This window comes from Anomaloglossus baeobatrachus, chromosome 1, assembly GCF_048569485.1.
Source record: "Anomaloglossus baeobatrachus isolate aAnoBae1 chromosome 1, aAnoBae1.hap1, whole genome shotgun sequence".
NCBI lineage: Eukaryota > Metazoa > Chordata > Amphibia > Anura > Aromobatidae > Anomaloglossus > Anomaloglossus baeobatrachus.
In genome coordinates, this window is record NC_134353.1 from 633,348,830 (window position 1) to 633,368,763 (window position 19,934).

Genomic DNA, 19,934 nt, shown 5'->3' on the forward strand with positions numbered 1-19,934 from the left:
AAAAATGTTATAATGCTAAAAGTGATACATTTTGTATAAAGAATGATTCTTTCTTTCCCAGAAGCACTGCTGCTCTTCTCCTTAAAGGCCAGGACACACGGCAAGTAAAAGTGGAATCGCATTCTACCTGCACCCATGTTACTCTATGGGGCAGCTCCCATCTGTGATTTTTTTTCTCAGCCCTAATCGGACCAAGAAAACAATCGCAGCATGCTGCGGGTGTAATCCGATCCGTATTCACTTGTACCCATACAAGTCTATGGGTGCGAGTGAAACATTGCTCTGCACTCGGATGACACCGGAGTGCAGTGCGATAATTGAACCAGCTAATAATGGAGGAGATGGGGAGATTAGTCCGTCTCTTTCCTCCACAGGATTCAATCATAGGATCGGATCACAGCATAATGGCACTTGGCTCACGCTCACAGCAGAGCAGGAGCAGAGGGTCATTAGCATTTTGCATCCAATGCTCTCGCATCGGATGCCATATGCTCGTGTGTCCCCCCCCCCCCCCCCGAGCCTAAACCTCATTCACACATTTGTGTTTATAGTACTTATTCAGGACATTTTCTTTTTTTACTATGTGCCCAAGGACTAATAGGCAGACAGTTGCCTTTTGTGGCCGATGCCGAACTCTGCTGGCATAGAGTGCTCAGGGACTGCTCCTGCTGGCAATTCACCTGCTGCCACTGACATCATGTCGACAGAGTAGCAGCTTTTTTCCGCTTTGCATGACTGTTAAATTCATGCTGATTGATAACCGGCTCCTCACTGACTAACTGCGGGGAGCTGGCTTTCATTCACCATGACAACACCAGTCAGACCCAGTCTAGAGTAGTCCAGAAGAAGTATAGCTTTGTTAACATGGCGCAGCTGAATTGTCACCAGGACCTCGCACCACTGTGTGCTTTGGTTACAAAAGGCAGGTAGCTGCCTCTGTTAACAGCTGCAATGCCCCGCACATGTCACTTACCTCATGTGCAGGATACTGCAGGATCTTAGGTATCCATGGTTACAACCACAAGCAACTAATTAACTGTCACTATATGCGTGGTTGTAACCATGAATACCTAAGGTCCTGCAATGCCCTGCACATGAGGTAAGCAACATAGTGAATCAGAACAACTATACTATATTTCTAATTGGAGGAATTTGTTTATATTAATATTATTTATTATTATTATTATTATTATTATTATTATTAGGATAGGATCTTGGAGGTGGGAATAACTCTTTAAGTTGTGCTTAGTATTGCAACCCAGGCCCAGCCCTTGTCACTTGAATAAGAATAATCTACAATACTAACCACAGGCCTTAGCCAATATTGGCAATGCCATTTTTCTAATCAACCATTTTTAAACAATAATTACTGTTCTGTGCACACATATATTAAATGTATCAATTATATTAAAAAAAAAAATCCCTTATTTTGTAAAATATTATAAATATGGATGTCAGTGTGTATCTGGCATAACATCAATGCAGCAATTTCAGTCATAAGTATGAGCCTCTAATGGGTTAATCACTTAAGATGGTCATGAAGGAGTGACTCTAGCGTACATACACTACTTAATTATTTATACAAATGTTGGCTTAATAGCATATCAGGGGAGGGCTACAGATTTGAGCTTTAGAGGACTAGTGATAGCAAGTAGGTTTGGCCATGGTGAATTCTGAAATTCCATTGGGAATATTTCCAAGACCTTGTTATTTCTGCTTCTTACACATACTACAGTATGATATGATCTTAAACATATATTATCACACCTCATCACATCTCTTCAATGATTTATATATTTTACAAGGATAACTTGCTTGTCCAAGAGCTGCTGGCAAGTCTCCAAGTGTTTGAGAAGATATTGTACTCCCTTTTATTTTACATTTAGCCAGGAGCAAATTGCAGGGAAGCATAAATTACATTTGTAAGCATTATCGCACTGTCTGCTCCCTTCTTGTATTTGCATTTTATCGACAGTATAACTTCACTTGCAGTAATCAAAGAAATCACTAACTGAACCGCCTTTCACTTGGCAAATTAAAAGAGAAAAAAATGACTGAAGGAATTAATTAATATGTTTGTAAAGACAAAGGTGGAACTAACAGTAAATACTAAGGATGGGGTCCCTACATTTTAGCCTAAATAAGTTTAATCCTGTGGAGTGGTTCATCTTCAGCTACCCTTTTGATTCGCAAAAAGTGGAGAAACAAGTGCCAAAAAGAAATATAGAAAATGTCTATCCTTTATTAAGTAATAGATAAAAAAATGAAACTATAGGCCGGACTAGCATGAGAAACATGCAAATGGAAAATGGCCATAAATAGAGATGAGTGATACCAAACACAGATTTTACAAACAAAACAGAGTTTGGGTTCGGAGTTCGGGTGCTTTACATATACAAACCATTTGCGCAAGCATTGTCGTGCTCAGATATGTTCAGTGCTTAGCCCAGTGCGTGGCGCTTGCATTGTTTGAACGGCTCGCACTGGGAGTGACAACAGCGTGATCAGATGTAGTGTGCACCAAACAAAAGAATAGGAAAATGCGCCCCCAGAAGTGATCTGTTTATGGCTGGCTGCATTCGGGCAGAGACCCGAGCTGCCCAATTAGTGACTTCCATCAAGTCAAAACCAGGTCCCAAACTGAACTTTATCTAAAGTCCTGCTGAACCCCCCGAACCGAACTTCCACGTGTCCGCTCATCTCTAGCCATAATAATGGAAATATATGCAAAATACATAGACTGTGTAGAAGTTAAGATAGCAGGTTAACAGAAAATAATAACATTTATTTTCATTTATATATAAAATTATATTTACTAACCCAAGCATAACATTGACATTTAAATTTTATTCTGAATAATAATACAAAAGCCTTAAATGTTATCAACGCAGATGCTCAAACTGTTTTCCATTACAATTTGCACAGCTTTGAAGTCTGCCTCTTACGCTTCGACAAACATTTTTGCACAAGTCTCTTTGGGTATTAATTTCTTGAAATACATCTCTTATGTAATTTTTCAAATCCCTGACACTTTTTAGTTTTCGACTATAAACTTTGTCTTTGAGTACTCCCCAAAAGAAAAAATCCATTGGGGTCAAGTTTGGTGAACGTGTCGGCCAATCAAGTAGGCCTCTTCGGGCAATCCATTTATTAGGAAATGTTTCATCAAGATACTTGCGGAGTACTCTTTAATAATGTGGAGGGGCCTATCTTGTTGGAAATTAAGGTCATTTGATTTAAGGTCCAGTCACACTAAGCAACTTACCAGCGATCCCAACAACGATAGGGATCGCTGGTAAGTTGCTAGGAGGTTGCTGGTGAGATGTCACACTGCGACGCTCCAGCGATCCCACCAGCAACCTGACCTGGCAGGGATCGCTGGAGCGTGGCTACACAAGTTGCTGGTGAGCTCACCAGCAACCAGTGACAAGCCCCCAGCGCCGCGTGGAAGCTGCTGCGCTTGGTAACTAAGGTAAATATCGGGTAACCAACCCGATATTTACCTTGGTTACCACCGCACGGAGCTACACGTGCAGAGAGCAGGGAGCAGCGCACACTGAGCGCTGGCTCCCTGCTCTCCTAGTTACAGCACACATCGGGTTAATTACCCGATGTGTGCTGCAGCTAAATGTGCACAGAGCAGGGAGCAGCGCACACTGCTTAGCGCTGGCTCCTTGCTCTCCTAGTTACAGCACACATGGGGTTAATTTCCCGATGTGTGCTGTAGCTACATGTGCAGAGAGCAGGGAGCAGCGCACACTGCTTAGCGCTGGCTCCTTGCTCTCCTAGTTACAGCACACATCGGGTTAATTAACCCGATGTGTCTTGCAGCTACATGTGCACACAGCAGGAGCCGGCAGCACAGGCAGTGAGAGCGGAGGCTGGTATCAAAGGTAAATATCGGGTAACCAAGGACAGGGCTTCTTGGTTACCCGATGTTTACATTGGTTACCAGCCTCCGCAGAAGCCGGCTCCTGCTGCCTGCACATTTAGTTGTTGCTGTCTCGCTGTCACACACAGCGATCTGTGCTTCACAGCGGGACAGCAACAACTAAAAAATGGCCCAGGACATTCAGCAACAACCAACGACCTCACAGCAGGGGCCAGGTTGTTGCTGGATGTCACACACAGCAACATCGCTAGCAACGTCACAAAAGTTGTTTGTTAGCAGCGATGTTGCTAGCGATGTTGCTTAGTGTGACGGGGCCTTTAGGCTGTTCCTGTAACTGGGGAACAACTTGATTCATTAGAATTTCGAGATACTTATCTCCTGTGGCTGTTCCATCCAATAATAGTAGTCCTAAAACACCAAAACTTGAAATACCACCCCAAACATTGACACCAGGCTCATTTAGTTATTGCTCTAATGTTAAATGCATGTTCTCATTATACTAGTAAATACAATTATGTCTGTTAATATGGCCTGATAATTTGAAAGAAGCTTCATCACTCCACATAATGTTACTTAAAATTACTGGATTTTCTTCAATTTCGTTAAGCATAATCTCACTAAATTGCAGCCACCTGTGTGGATCTTCCTCCAATAAACCATGAATTAGATGTGGACGATAAGTTTCCACCCAATAGATTTCAGGATTTGCATGATAGAAAGAAACAACAAAGAGCCAGCACCAATGTGCACTAAGGCATCAAATATTCCAAACTGCATTATAAAAAATTTTTTGAGATTTTTGGCAAAAAAATTGCAATTTCTTGAGCTGCTTCGCCACGTCACGGCAAATCTCATTTGAAGCAGTCCTACACTAAAATATTTTTATAAAATGTGCCATGCGGCCTCACATATAAATAGCAGAACTGCTCTCAGCAGCACTCACCTGGTCTATTGCAGTCCCGTACCCATGACTGAGTCATGGCTGTGGGCGGGACAGGTCCAAGCAAATGCTGCATGAAGTATATATAGCCTGTGGACAAAGCCTGATGACCCAATGTGAACAGTCACCAAACGCCAAAATCTATACAGATGGAATACATCCCAAATTGGGGTGCATAGCAAGGTGGAGGTCAACCACCGACCAATTCAACAAAGAAACAACAAAGAGCCAGCACCAATGTGCACTAAGGCATCAAATATTCCAAACTGCATTATAAAAAATTTTTTGAGATTTTTGGCAAAAAATTGCAATTTCTTGAGCTGCTTCGCCACGTCACGGCAAATCTCATTTGAAGCAGTCCTACACTAAAATATTTTTATAAAATGTGCCATGCGGCCTCACATATAAATAGCAGAACTGCTCTCAGCAGCACTCACCTGGTCTATTGCAGTCCCGTACCCATGACTGAGTCATGGCTGTGGGCGGGACAGGTCCAAGCAAATGCTGCATGAAGTATATATAGCCTGTGGACAAAGCCTGATGACCCAATGTGAACAGTCACCAAACGCCAAAATCTATACAGATGGAATACATCCCAAATTGGGGTGCATAGCAAGGTGGAGGTCAACCACCGACCAATTCAACAAAGAAACAACAAAGAGCCAGCACCAATGTGCACTAAGGCATCAAATATTCCAAACTGCATTATAAAAATTTTTTTGAGATTTTTGGCAAAAAATTGCAATTTCTTGAGCTGCTTCGCCACGTCACGGCAAATCTCATTTGAAGCAGTCCTACACTAAAATATTTTTATAAAATGTGCCATGCGGCCTCACATATAAATAGCAGAACTGCTCTCAGCAGCACTCACCTGGTCTATTGCAGTCCCGTACCCATGACTGAGTCATGGCTGTGGGCGGGACAGGTCCAAGCAAATGCTGCATGAAGTATATATAGCCTGTGGACAAAGCCTGATGACCCAATGTGAACAGTCACCAAACGCCAAAATCTATACAGATGGAATACATCCCAAATTGGGGTGCATAGCAAGGTGGAGGTCAACCACCGACCAATTCAACAAAGAAACAACAAAGAGCCAGCACCAATGTGCACTAAGGCATCAAATATTCCAAACTGCATTATAAAAAATTTTTTGAGATTTTTGGCAAAAAATTGCAATTTCTTGAGCTGCTTCGCCACGTCACGGCAAATCTCATTTGAAGCAGTCCTACACTAAAATATTTTTATAAAATGTGCCATGCGGCCTCACATATAAATAGCAGAACTGCTCTCAGCAGCACTCACCTGGTCTATTGCAGTCCCGTACCCATGACTGAGTCATGGCTGTGGGCGGGACAGGTCCAAGCAAATGCTGCATGAAGTATATATAGCCTGTGGACAAAGCCTGATGACCCAATGTGAACAGTCACCAAACGCCAAAATCTATACAGATGGAATACATCCCAAATTGGGGTGCATAGCAAGGTGGAGGTCAACCACCGACCAATTCAACAAAGAAACAACAAAGAGCCAGCACCAATGTGCACTAAGGCATCAAATATTCCAAACTGCATTATAAAAATTTTTTTGAGATTTTTGGCAAAAAATTGCAATTTCTTGAGCTGCTTCGCCACGTCACGGCAAATCTCATTTGAAGCAGTCCTACACTAAAATATTTTTATAAAATGTGCCATGCGGCCTCACATATAAATAGCAGAACTGCTCTCAGCAGCACTCACCTGGTCTATTGCAGTCCCGTACCCATGACTGAGTCATGGCTGTGGGCGGGACAGGTCCAAGCAAATGCTGCATGAAGTATATATAGCCTGTGGACAAAGCCTGATGACCCAATGTGAACAGTCACCAAACGCCAAAATCTATACAGATGGAATACATCCCAAATTGGGGTGCATAGCAAGGTGGAGGTCAACCACCGACCAATTCAACAAAGAAACAACAAAGAGCCAGCACCAATGTGCACTAAGGCATCAAATATTCCAAACTGCATTATAAAAAATTTTTTGAGATTTTTGGCAAAAAATTGCAATTTCTTGAGCTGCTTCGCCACGTCACGGCAAATCTCATTTGAAGCAGTCCTACACTAAAATATTTTTATAAAATGTGCCATGCGGCCTCACATATAAATAGCAGAACTGCTCTCAGCAGCACTCACCTGGTCTATTGCAGTCCCGTACCCATGACTGAGTCATGGCTGTGGGCGGGACAGGTCCAAGCAAATGCTGCATGAAGTATATATAGCCTGTGGACAAAGCCTGATGACCCAATGTGAACAGTCACCAAACGCCAAAATCTATACAGATGGAATACATCCCAAATTGGGGTGCATAGCAAGGTGGAGGTCAACCACCGACCAATTCAACAAAGAAACAACAAAGAGCCAGCACCAATGTGCACTAAGGCATCAAATATTCCAAACTGCATTATAAAAAATTTTTTGAGATTTTTGGCAAAAAATTGCAATTTCTTGAGCTGCTTCGCCACGTCACGGCAAATCTCATTTGAAGCAGTCCTACACTAAAATATTTTTATAAAATGTGCCATGCGGCCTCACATATAAATAGCAGAACTGCTCTCAGCAGCACTCACCTGGTCTATTGCAGTCCCGTACCCATGACTGAGTCATGGCTGTGGGCGGGACAGGTCCAAGCAAATGCTGCATGAAGTATATATAGCCTGTGGACAAAGCCTGATGACCCAATGTGAACAGTCACCAAACGCCAAAATCTATACAGATGGAATACATCCCAAATTGGGGTGCATAGCAAGGTGGAGGTCAACCACCGACCAATTCAACAAAGAAACAACAAAGAGCCAGCACCAATGTGCACTAAGGCATCAAATATTCCAAACTGCATTATAAAAAATTTTTTGAGATTTTTGGCAAAAAATTGCAATTTCTTGAGCTGCTTCGCCACGTCACGGCAAATCTCATTTGAAGCAGTCCTACACTAAAATATTTTTATAAAATGTGCCATGCGGCCTCACATATAAATAGCAGAACTGCTCTCAGCAGCACTCACCTGGTCTATTGCAGTCCCGTACCCATGACTGAGTCATGGCTGTGGGCGGGACAGGTCCAAGCAAATGCTGCATGAAGTATATATAGCCTGTGGACAAAGCCTGATGACCCAATGTGAACAGTCACCAAACGCCAAAATCTATACAGATGGAATACATCCCAAATTGGGGTGCATAGCAAGGTGGAGGTCAACCACCGACCAATTCAACAAAGAAACAACAAAGAGCCAGCACCAATGTGCACTAAGGCATCAAATATTCCAAACTGCATTATAAAAAATTTTTTGAGATTTTTGGCAAAAAATTGCAATTTCTTGAGCTGCTTCGCCACGTCACGGCAAATCTCATTTGAAGCAGTCCTACACTAAAATATTTTTATAAAATGTGCCATGCGGCCTCACATATAAATAGCAGAACTGCTCTCAGCAGCACTCACCTGGTCTATTGCAGTCCCGTACCCATGACTGAGTCATGGCTGTGGGCGGGACAGGTCCAAGCAAATGCTGCATGAAGTATATATAGCCTGTGGACAAAGCCTGATGACCCAATGTGAACAGTCACCAAACGCCAAAATCTATACAGATGGAATACATCCCAAATTGGGGTGCATAGCAAGGTGGAGGTCAACCACCGACCAATTCAACAAAGAAACAACAAAGAGCCAGCACCAATGTGCACTAAGGCATCAAATATTCCAAACTGCATTATAAAAAATTTTTTGAGATTTTTGGCAAAAAATTGCAATTTCTTGAGCTGCTTCGCCACGTCACGGCAAATCTCATTTGAAGCAGTCCTACACTAAAATATTTTTATAAAATGTGCCATGCGGCCTCACATATAAATAGCAGAACTGCTCTCAGCAGCACTCACCTGGTCTATTGCAGTCCCGTACCCATGACTGAGTCATGGCTGTGGGCGGGACAGGTCCAAGCAAATGCTGCATGAAGTATATATAGCCTGTGGACAAAGCCTGATGACCCAATGTGAACAGTCACCAAACGCCAAAATCTATACAGATGGAATACATCCCAAATTGGGGTGCATAGCAAGGTGGAGGTCAACCACCGACCAATTCAACAAAGAAACAACAAAGAGCCAGCACCAATGTGCACTAAGGCATCAAATATTCCAAACTGCATTATAAAAAATTTTTTGAGATTTTTGGCAAAAAATTGCAATTTCTTGAGCTGCTTCGCCACGTCACGGCAAATCTCATTTGAAGCAGTCCTACACTAAAATATTTTTATAAAATGTGCCATGCGGCCTCACATATAAATAGCAGAACTGCTCTCAGCAGCACTCACCTGGTCTATTGCAGTCCCGTACCCATGACTGAGTCATGGCTGTGGGCGGGACAGGTCCAAGCAAATGCTGCATGAAGTATATATAGCCTGTGGACAAAGCCTGATGACCCAATGTGAACAGTCACCAAACGCCAAAATCTATACAGATGGAATACATCCCAAATTGGGGTGCATAGCAAGGTGGAGGTCAACCACCGACCAATTCAACAAAGAAACAACAAAGAGCCAGCACCAATGTGCACTAAGGCATCAAATATTCCAAACTGCATTATAAAAAATTTTTTGAGATTTTTGGCAAAAAATTGCAATTTCTTGAGCTGCTTCGCCACGTCACGGCAAATCTCATTTGAAGCAGTCCTACACTAAAATATTTTTATAAAATGTGCCATGCGGCCTCACATATAAATAGCAGAACTGCTCTCAGCAGCACTCACCTGGTCTATTGCAGTCCCGTACCCATGACTGAGTCATGGCTGTGGGCGGGACAGGTCCAAGCAAATGCTGCATGAAGTATATATAGCCTGTGGACAAAGCCTGATGACCCAATGTGAACAGTCACCAAACGCCAAAATCTATACAGATGGAATACATCCCAAATTGGGGTGCATAGCAAGGTGGAGGTCAACCACCGACCAATTCAACAAAGAAACAACAAAGAGCCAGCACCAATGTGCACTAAGGCATCAAATATTCCAAACTGCATTATAAAAATTTTTTTGAGATTTTTGGCAAAAAATTGCAATTTCTTGAGCTGCTTCGCCACGTCACGGCAAATCTCATTTGAAGCAGTCCTACACTAAAATATTTTTATAAAATGTGCCATGCGGCCTCACATATAAATAGCAGAACTGCTCTCAGCAGCACTCACCTGGTCTATTGCAGTCCCGTACCCATGACTGAGTCATGGCTGTGGGCGGGACAGGTCCAAGCAAATGCTGCATGAAGTATATATAGCCTGTGGACAAAGCCTGATGACCCAATGTGAACAGTCACCAAACGCCAAAATCTATACAGATGGAATACATCCCAAATTGGGGTGCATAGCAAGGTGGAGGTCAACCACCGACCAATTCAACAAAGAAACAACAAAGAGCCAGCACCAATGTGCACTAAGGCATCAAATATTCCAAACTGCATTATAAAAAATTTTTTGGCGAAGCAGCTCAAGAAATTGCAATTTTTTGCCAAAAATCTCAAAAAAAAAAAAAAAAATTTTTATAATGCAGTTTGGAATATTTGATGCCTTAGTGCACACTGGTGCTGGCTCTTTGTTGTTTCTTTGCATGATAGAAACTCATGAAATTCCCAATTCTAAAGAGACTTTTCTGGTGGACTTTTTTGGGCTCTGAACAAATGTTTCAGCAGCAAGTTGTTTATTATTTTCTGTACAGGCTGTTTTGGGTCGACCCTGGAAGCATCATGTCGACCACCAGTTGTTTTCTCAGTCAAATATGCTATAAATGTAACTTCTGTTACAAACAACAAATTCCAATGCACAATCGATTTGGATCAATGGTAAGGAATACAATGGTAAACAATAAAAATGTTGCCATGCTTCACAGTTGATCTAATTGTGCATTTATACTGTACTTGCTATTTTTTATTACAAATGTGGAAGGATTTTTTTTTCCTAGAAGCCTGAATACTTTAAGGCATTGTCTGTGAGTTTATCATTAATGATTTATCCTAACGTCATCAATGTCTGATTGCTGAGGGTGTGACATTTGGCATTATCGCCAATCAGTTGTTCCTAGCGCTACCAACGGCCGGAACTACTCAGTTGTGAAGCTGCACAGCTCTGACGAAGGAATAAAGGCCACCAGCAGGTACTGCACATCTGGCCCTTATTGATTCAACTAGGGGAAAAGATCTGCAAGTATCCAACTGTGGCCACCATATAGGTGACAGAGTTTTGCTATGCAGCTTCTCAAATGAGTACTTCTGGCTGGCAAGGCATAAAGAACAGCTGATCGGCGTAGGTCATCAATGTTAAAGTCCTGGACAAACCCTTTAAATATTATAACATTATATTGCCTCTTTGTATTTGAAAAAAATGGGCCTAATTTGCAAACAGTATTGATTAAACATGTTCTACAATTCTGTGACGGCTGCATGCTATCTTGACAGGAACGTGTCCACTGCATGTATTTCTATGCAGCTGAGACGCTCCTGTCCGGAGAGCTGCAGGCCATGCCGGGTGATGTGATGCAAGACTCGCAAGTGTGACTCTGGCCTTGGAGAACCTATCACCTTGGAAAACACTATTTAGCTGAAGATTTAGGGTTAATATAGTTGAACAGTATTAGGCCGGAGTCACACTTGCGTGTAACTCGCAGAAAAATCAAGTTGCATCACCTGATACAATCGGACACACTGCGAACAGGAGTGTTCAGCTGTATGCATTTCTTTGCAGTTGCACGCTCCTGTCCGGAGAGCGGCAGGCCGTGCCGGGTGGTACAACTTAATTCTCGCGCAAGTCATAAGCAAGTGTGAATCCGGCCTTACAATGCTCAGCTGATCTTAGTGAAAGTGTGGCAACTGGGAGAAAATGAACTTATTTCCTTCTGTGAGCTGCTGGCTTTCAGTCATGGGGGTGTGCATTGAGCAGCTACAGTCATCACTCACTATACTGTGAGCAGTGGCTGGAAATACGATCCGCTATTTTGACAGATGACTCTGCAGCGAATCTGTGCAGCATAAGCTGTCAATCAAAGGGCTTGACTGTGCTTACAGCTCCAACTCAGTGTAGTGAGCAGTGACTTAACCTGCAGACTGATCCTATATCTGCAGGCAAATAGCGTTTTCCAAGGTGACAGGTTCCTTTTCAGCCACTATGACTGCAAACGAAACATTCACGGTGCGTAGTCTCAGCAGTAATAAGTAACTTTCTTTTATTTGATTCCTTTCTTGTAGTCTGTAAGTCTACAGGGGTCAAAAGAAGCGTAGTAACATGATCGCAGGTTCATATAGTACTACACAAAACTGTTTGTAGTCTGTAACCATGGAAACAGAAGCTGTATACACAAGATTGTGGGAGATTTTATGTTGGATATATAGAGCGGCTCAGGAGCTAATCCTGCCTCATAGATAGCAGATGCCAGCCAATGCCTCATTGCTGTTTTTAACCATTTAGATGCTGCTGTCAATCATTTAAATCATGCAAATGCTGGAGCGCTCTTGCATTGGTGCGCACTGCAATCCTGTCCCCTGTATGCAATTGCCTTGAGCCAATAGCTTATCATGATAGCTAAAGGCTTGCTGAAGGCCCCTGTGGTTGCCATTTTAGTCATCCTGTGCAGATCATAAGAGAACAGTAATTACACAATGGAGTGCAATATATTCTGGTATTGCAGTATATAGTATAAGTCATCAGTGATCAAATAATCGCACATTCAAGCCTTAATGGGGGCTGAAAATTAAAGTACAAATTTAAAACAAGTTTTGAAAAATCTATTTATAAATAAAAATTATGTAAAAGTTTTAATCCCCCTATGCGCCATTCAAAATAAAGAATTAAAAAACTATAATGAAAACAAAAATAATCATATTTAATATTGTCGTGTCTGAAAATTCCCAATCTGTCCCAAATTTTTTTTCCTACTGTCGTACTTAACTGAAAAACCACAATAAACCCCAAAATAATATCAATAAAAGCTACAGTTCAGCACTAGTGATGGGTGATAGTAACTATTTGTGTTTGGATAATGCTTACTGAATTCCAAGTACTATTCCAGTATCCGTCACTGCAAGAAAAATGTTCAAGTTCCCCATTGACATGCATTAGGTACGTTATTCGTGAAGAATACCAGAATACTACTTTGGGATTGGTTACGAATAATCCAAACATGAATAGTTACTATTCGCCCATCACTACTCAGCTCACAGGAAACTAGCTATCAGACAACTCCATGAACAGAAAAATAAAGTAATGAGTTACGGATAAATGGCAAGAAAAACTAAATTTTTTTTACAAGGTTCTGAATTAACCAGTAAAATATAAAAAAAACTTATAGCTTTTGTATAGCCGAAATCTTACTGACCAGTAGAATCATATTGCCAGGTTATTTTTACCAAAAAAAATTAACATTGTTAAAACAATAAACCAAGTTGGAATTGCAGTGGGGCTTTTTTTTTTTACCATTTTACCCCAATTTAATTTTTCCCCCATTTTTAAGTACATTATATTTTATCATTCAAAACATCCCACAATACATCCAGCAAAAAAAATATGGCTCTTAGAAGAAAAAGAGGAAAAAATAAAAGCGTAAAAACAAAAAAAAGTCTGGGTCCTTAAAGGGTTAATCAATACACTACTGCAAAGTTGCTTGTATATTTCAGATGCATGGGAACAAAAATGGTTTTAAAAATCATTACCGAAGTGGTCCCTACTACAAGGAACGCCTTTATATCCCTATTACCATATTATATTTTCCATGTACATATAAACACACGCTGAGTACTGTCAGAGTAGATAAGCCTGTGAGCCTCTTTTATTCTTACCTCCTGAGGTGTCTCTTTATGTCTCTTCTTTTCTTGTCAGTGCTGCTGATTCTCGACTTCAAGCCGATTCTGCTTCTGTAGCTGCACAACAGGCACTGGAGGCATCTCGTACTGCTCGAATCCTCTCTCATGACCTGGAGGAACTGCTGGAGACACCAAGTGAGCAGATAATAAAGTAAAAATACATTTGCATGCACACGGAACATATTTAGACACAATAGCTAGGAAAGTTTGTAATGGACCAGTTTCCCTTTGCTAGGTTTATAAATCAGAGTGTTCCAGTCTGGTAAGTTCATCCAAGCTTACACTGAGCAGCAACCAGTGTATAAAGTCTAACACAAAGAAATGAAGGTCACTAAAGATATCCAACTATTCACATTTCTAACTGTATTGTCCAGTCCTCATTTATAATTATCATAACTGTTGTAATGACCATATTTCAGCTTCTACCATGTTTTTCCAAAATAAGACACTGTTTTATACTTTTTTTTTCCCCGAAAAAAGCGCTAGGGCTTATTTTTGGTAGGTCTCATCTTGGGGAAACACGGTTGGGGGTAAGTTTACCCCCCAAAAAATGCAGACCCTCCTTCCCAGGAGAATTATGTTTACCAGACCCCGAACGATTGCGTGGCTCCCAGGTCCTCCTGAGATCCTCGGCGCGTGCTCCCAGCAGGTATACTTGACAGCAGTCCTCCCCTGCTTCTTGCTGACACTCACACACATCAGATCGCACGCACACACTAATACACACACATCAGGTCCAACACACACACACACTTATATTCATACACACACATCAGGTCGCATACACACACTCGCTCAAAACATCTGGCGATACCGATTGCTTCCGGCCATCAGAAGAAGATAGGACACAGTGCAGCGTGAGGACCTGTGGTGAAATGCATGGAGGACTCGGCGGTGGAACGCATCAATGTGTTCCACCGCAGGTCCTCTATGCGTTCCATTGCCCTGTGTCCCAGGATTCTTTGCCAGCCAGAAGCAATCGGTATCGCTGGATGTGGTGAGTGTGTGTTCGATCTGATGTGTGATTGTGTGTGCGATCTGATGAGTGATTGTGTGATTTGTTGTCTGTGTGTGTGCGATCTGATGTGTGTGGGTGTGCGATCTGATGGTATGTGCGATCTGATGTGTGTGAGATCTGATGTGTGTGGGTCTGTGTTCCACTACAGGTCCTCCCTTTCGACATCTGGTGAGTATGATTGCAGGGTTTTCTGTCTTCTTTGTTCTCACTTTTGGTGGTGTCTGCTTTCTATAATGAAGTGCCCTGCAGTATTATTTAACATTTTTAGCTGCATGGAGACTTCATTATTGAACCGCAACTAAGGCTTATTTTCAGGGTAGGGCTAATATTTAAGCCTTACGTCGAAAATGCTGTAAATTCATGCTAGGGCTTATTTTTTGGGGAGTGCTTATGATTGGAAAAACACGGTAGTTGATACATTATGAAAGGTGGATATTCTTTATTTTAAGAAGGTACCTGGGGCAGAAGTGAAGGGAGGGATGTAGATACAATTAAATATGATGATCACTGGTGTGTAGAACCTTTCCAGATTATTAGTCAAAAGGTCCTGGACATATGTCACTGGTGCCAACTATTTCAAATATATGAAATGCTATAGCATGTATTCACAAGGCCAGTGTTTGATTTGTCTTTATTCTTTGGACATGTCTACATCTTTACAGGCTCACAATGTGTACAGGATGAGGAGGAGCACAGTGTTGAAGGTGATATGCCCTGGCTAAGGCAGTGTTCAACTGAGATGTGTAATGATGGAACACCTTTGTCTGACCAAACCCCAGAACCAAGCTTGCCTCCCAGCCACCCCGATACTCCCCCAGGTCTGTTGTGCAGCCATCTCAGAGACGGGACTCCATGCCCACCCATCCAGGAGGAAGATACTCCTTCTCAGGTGGGAACCCCTGCACATGCTGTTGATCACCCAGTGGAACAAGAAACCACTGAATCCATGCCTGAAAAAGAACTGAGTAACCCTTCACCCAGCATAGAATGCATGGAAGAACCAGCGGATACAGGGGGGACACAAGAGCCCCCCCCCAAACCTCGTATGCAAATGGTGAGCTTTAATTTGGGATCTGAGATTTGCTCTTGTGTTCTCTTTCTGCATTTTCTCTGTGTATACTTATCATGATCCTCTCTCTGATATTAATCTTCCTCTTCTGCAGGATGCTGACCCTCTTGTGGTGGCTGTCGTGCTGTTTCTTGATGTTTCGCTCGCATTCCTCATCTCGTATTTTATGACATGAGATGAAAAAGTGTTCTTTTATGATACACTCTCACAAAGTCTCTCCTATCTGTCTCTCCTTCTCTACCTCTCTACCCCTAATGTTTACATGAAAAGGGCTTCTCTCTCTTCCTATCTTCTGTCTCTCATTATATCTTTATGTCTCCCATTGTTACCACATCTTCATCTCTCTCTTTTGCTGGCAACACATTTAAATCTGACTTTTTACTCCTATCAACGGTCTCTGTCAAAAATGTCGCACAGTGGCAGAGATCCAGTTAAGGAGTAAAGGACTACAAAACTGTCACCTATAACCAGTGCCAATTCACAAGTCAGTGTGTCAATTAACTGGACTATTTTTTTTTTAACTATCTCAGAATGATCAGATTTTGATCACATAAGTTAAGGTCACACATGGCACAAACAACATACTTGGTATATATTACGTAAATTACAAAAAATCTTTGATTGTGTAGCCAGCTTTAATATTAGTAGTTCCATCAATCCCTATAAAAAAATGGACTATGACTGTTGAAACACTTCTACCAATTGTGTTCTTTTCTTCTGTACTGTTTTCATCATTTCTTCCTTTTCTCTCCCTATTAAGTATCCTTTCAAGGAATGTGATGATCCCATTCAGTATATTTGCAGTATTTCTTTTCCATTGCAGTAAAATTTTGCACCTAAACTCATTCCTTCAACAGCCTCAAAATCAACCCACCATGGATATGCTCTCCCCTTGCCTGCAGCACTCCTTTTTTCAGATCCTTTTCCAGTGCTTCCTCATCTCACCATGCCTCTTATTGACTTCTGTATGTCCTGCCATATTGCCTGAACCCTTGCTTTAATCTATCGCCTGTTTATCTCCTTTAATTGCCTTGTGCCCCGTTGCCTCATGCTTTATGCCCCGTTTCAGAGCATGCACTCCACTCCTATTTTTGTAGCAGTATTTTGCCTTTGACTGAACCTGAAAGATGCAAAAAAAATATTATTTAAAATAAAGCTAAAATAATAAAACTTTAAAATGATATCAACGTTGGTACGTGAAATATATTTTGAACAAGCAGTAGCTGTGTGTAATAGAGAATATGGTTACAATCACTATACTGGATACATATAAGGATCAGAATCATGTTACATAACTACACAATGACAATATATCTGGCATATGAAACACTACATAAAATTAGTGTATAGAAATAAACATATTGTGCATAGACTGCTTAAAGAAGTATACCACAGTGGAAAAGGTCAAGGGGGAAATTAAGTCTACAGCACAACAGCCGCACCCACACCCTACTGGTTCCTGTACAGACTAGAAGATCCCTAGCCATACAACTAAAACCCACAACTTGGAACTGGCTCCCTGGAAGGCCATCAAGCTGTTTCTTGTTCCTCCTGAGGAATCAGAGGGGAGGCCACTCCACACAAATAAACAAGAGAGAGAAAGTGTGCAAACATAGATGGGGACTGAAGGTTAGGAAATTTAAGGCACATGAAGAATTGGGGAAAAAGGAGACATAAAAATAAAAGCAAACAAAGCCTCCCATTAACCTAACTGAGGAACGAGGAAAGGTGTTGGGATGGTAAATAAGCAAACATGGAGCAGTAACATAACTGGTCTCTGTCTAACAGGTGAAATCCCATAGTTGCACGGCTGGAACTACTTAACTGAAATCCACCCAGACATATCACCAGCAAAGAAGTTTGGTTCAAGGTGAGTATAAATAGCCCCACCTGGAATATGATAGGACAGAGACAAAATAAGAAAGTGAGAAACACCTGATTAGCAGCAAAGCATTGAAGAAAAGCAAATATAAGAGAACCATCAGCAGTTGGACAGAGACTGAACAGGATGTGGCTCAGCAGAGAAGGAAACCGACAATGCAGCAAGAGGTCACCGGATTGAAACCTGAAAAAAAAGGCATTACAGTACACCCCTTACATAGAGTTTGTTTATAGGTAAATCTTCTGGTGCACTCTCTACTAAGCATTCTGAATGTGCTGTGTGAGATCTGCCCTCAGAGCACCCAGCACCAACCCTTCACCAAGAATCCTAACTGGTTCTTTGTTCGTCAATTCTGGGACAATGCTATGAGACAAAACATCAGCCTTAACATTCTTGGATCTGTGGAGACAAATTATGGGAGCCAAGGACCTAGAGAGACACCTGGAAAAGCAGGAGTCACACCATAGCCTAACCTCTTGGGTGTCCCAATTAATGATCGGATTGTGTTTAAATAACCATGGCAGGCCTAGCACTACCTTTGTAGTTAGAGGAGGTAGAACCATAAATGAAATGGATTCCATGTGTAATCCTCCTACCTTCATGCATACATTCTCGACCTTCATAGTAACATCACTTTGTGAAAGAGGAGAGTTATCAATAGTAGAAACTTGAATGGGTAATTTGAAAGAGGAGAGCTTATAACCAGAATCTACAGTGAAGTCATAATCAATTAAATTCAAGGTAAAACCTGAACCAACAAATGCAGATGTGCAAACAAAACCTGACTTAGTCTTAATGGATACCTGTAAGGCTAGGTCCACATATCCGTTGTTTTGCATCACTCACATGCATTGCTTGACACTTGTGACTGATGTGTTGTACAACGGGTGACAAGAATTGGAATTCATTGTCATCATAAAGCGGATTCCGTTGTAAAATGTGAGTGAGAGAACGATCAGCTGATCGTTCACAATAGCCGGCCGCCGGCTTTTGAGAGCGATCAGATGATCTCCCAGCGGCTGGCTATTGTGAACAATTAGCTGATCGCTCTCATAAGCCGGCCGCTGGGAGATCAGCTGATTGCTCACAGAAGGCGGCTGCCGGGCGATCAGCTGATTGTTCAGCCGCCGAGAGAGCATGCACAGCGAAATCAAAAGGATTCCGCTGCTCAAAAAACAGTACATGCTGCGTTGCTACCACCCGATGGTCAGTCGTTCCACGACTGATCAGTCGGGTGCCGGATGCAATACAAGGGCATCAGTCACAATCCGCCGCTTATACAAGTCTATGGGAAACAACGGAATCCGCCAAACCGATTGCATTGCTTATCAGAGCGGCGGATTGTGACTGATCATAAACAACGGAAATGTGGACGTAGCCTAAAGACCGCTTTACACGCAACAACATTGCTAACGAGATGTCGTTGGGGTCACGGAATTCGTGACGCACATCTGGCCTCATTAGCGACGTCGTTGCGTGTGAAACGCACGAACAACCGTTAACGATCAAAATTACTTACCTAATCGTCCCTGACAGAACTTACTCTCATGAGCAAAATCATTTCAGGAGGTCTCTACTGCCCAACGTCTAAACCATAAGTAGTAATCATCAATTCTATGGCCTCCCTGAACGAGCTTGCAGATCTTGGATTCAGTAACAACGACTTTGTCAGAGTCGTCTAGGATGAGACCAAGAGCCGAGAAAAATGCCTCAACTGAAGAAAATGCTGGAGGATCCTTTGGTAAAGAAAATGCCCAGGCCTGTGGATGCCCATGAAGGAAAGACAGTACAATGCCTACTCATTGACTCTCACACCCAAAAGTGACAGGATGAAGGCAAAAGCACTATTTGCATGATAATACAATAAGACATCAGTTCAAAGATATCAAGGTATTATTATATTCAACTTCCTATGATCTACTTGACCATACAGACAGCTTAGGAGGTTTTATACTAATGACATGTTCCCAATAATGTCATTGATAGTCTATACCAGGGGGTGGGAACCTATGGCTCGCGAGCCAGATGTGGCCCTTTGGATGGCTGCATCTGGCTCGGAGACAAATCTTTAATAACAAAAATACCGTATTTTCCAGTTTGTAAGACACACTTTTTTCCCCCAAAACTGGGGAAAAATGGGGGTGCATCGTACAAACCGCATATGGCTTACCAGGGCGGCAGTGGTGACGCAGGGCCGGCGATACTGCAGGCTCGTGGGGTGTTGCCTCGGACAGCAGGCTGCTTTGAATCTCCTGCAGTTAACGAG

At 42.1% G+C, this 19,934-nt stretch overlaps 1 protein-coding gene across 2 annotated transcripts in view; it reads left to right on the plus strand.

Annotated features, from left to right (window-relative positions):
- JPH4 (junctophilin 4) overlaps positions 1-16,969 on the plus strand; it is a 72,744-nt gene extending 55,775 nt beyond the window's left edge. For both annotated transcript variants that reach the window (XM_075340854.1, XM_075340861.1), the window contains exons 4-6: positions 13,716-13,834; positions 15,380-15,771; positions 15,881-16,969. In XM_075340854.1, the coding sequence (XP_075196969.1) occupies positions 13,716-13,834; positions 15,380-15,771; positions 15,881-15,961 (592 nt within the window). In that variant the 3' untranslated portion in view covers positions 15,962-16,969. The remainder of the gene's footprint in view (positions 1-13,715; positions 13,835-15,379; positions 15,772-15,880) is intronic.
- Positions 16,970-19,934: the final 2,965 nt, after the last annotated feature.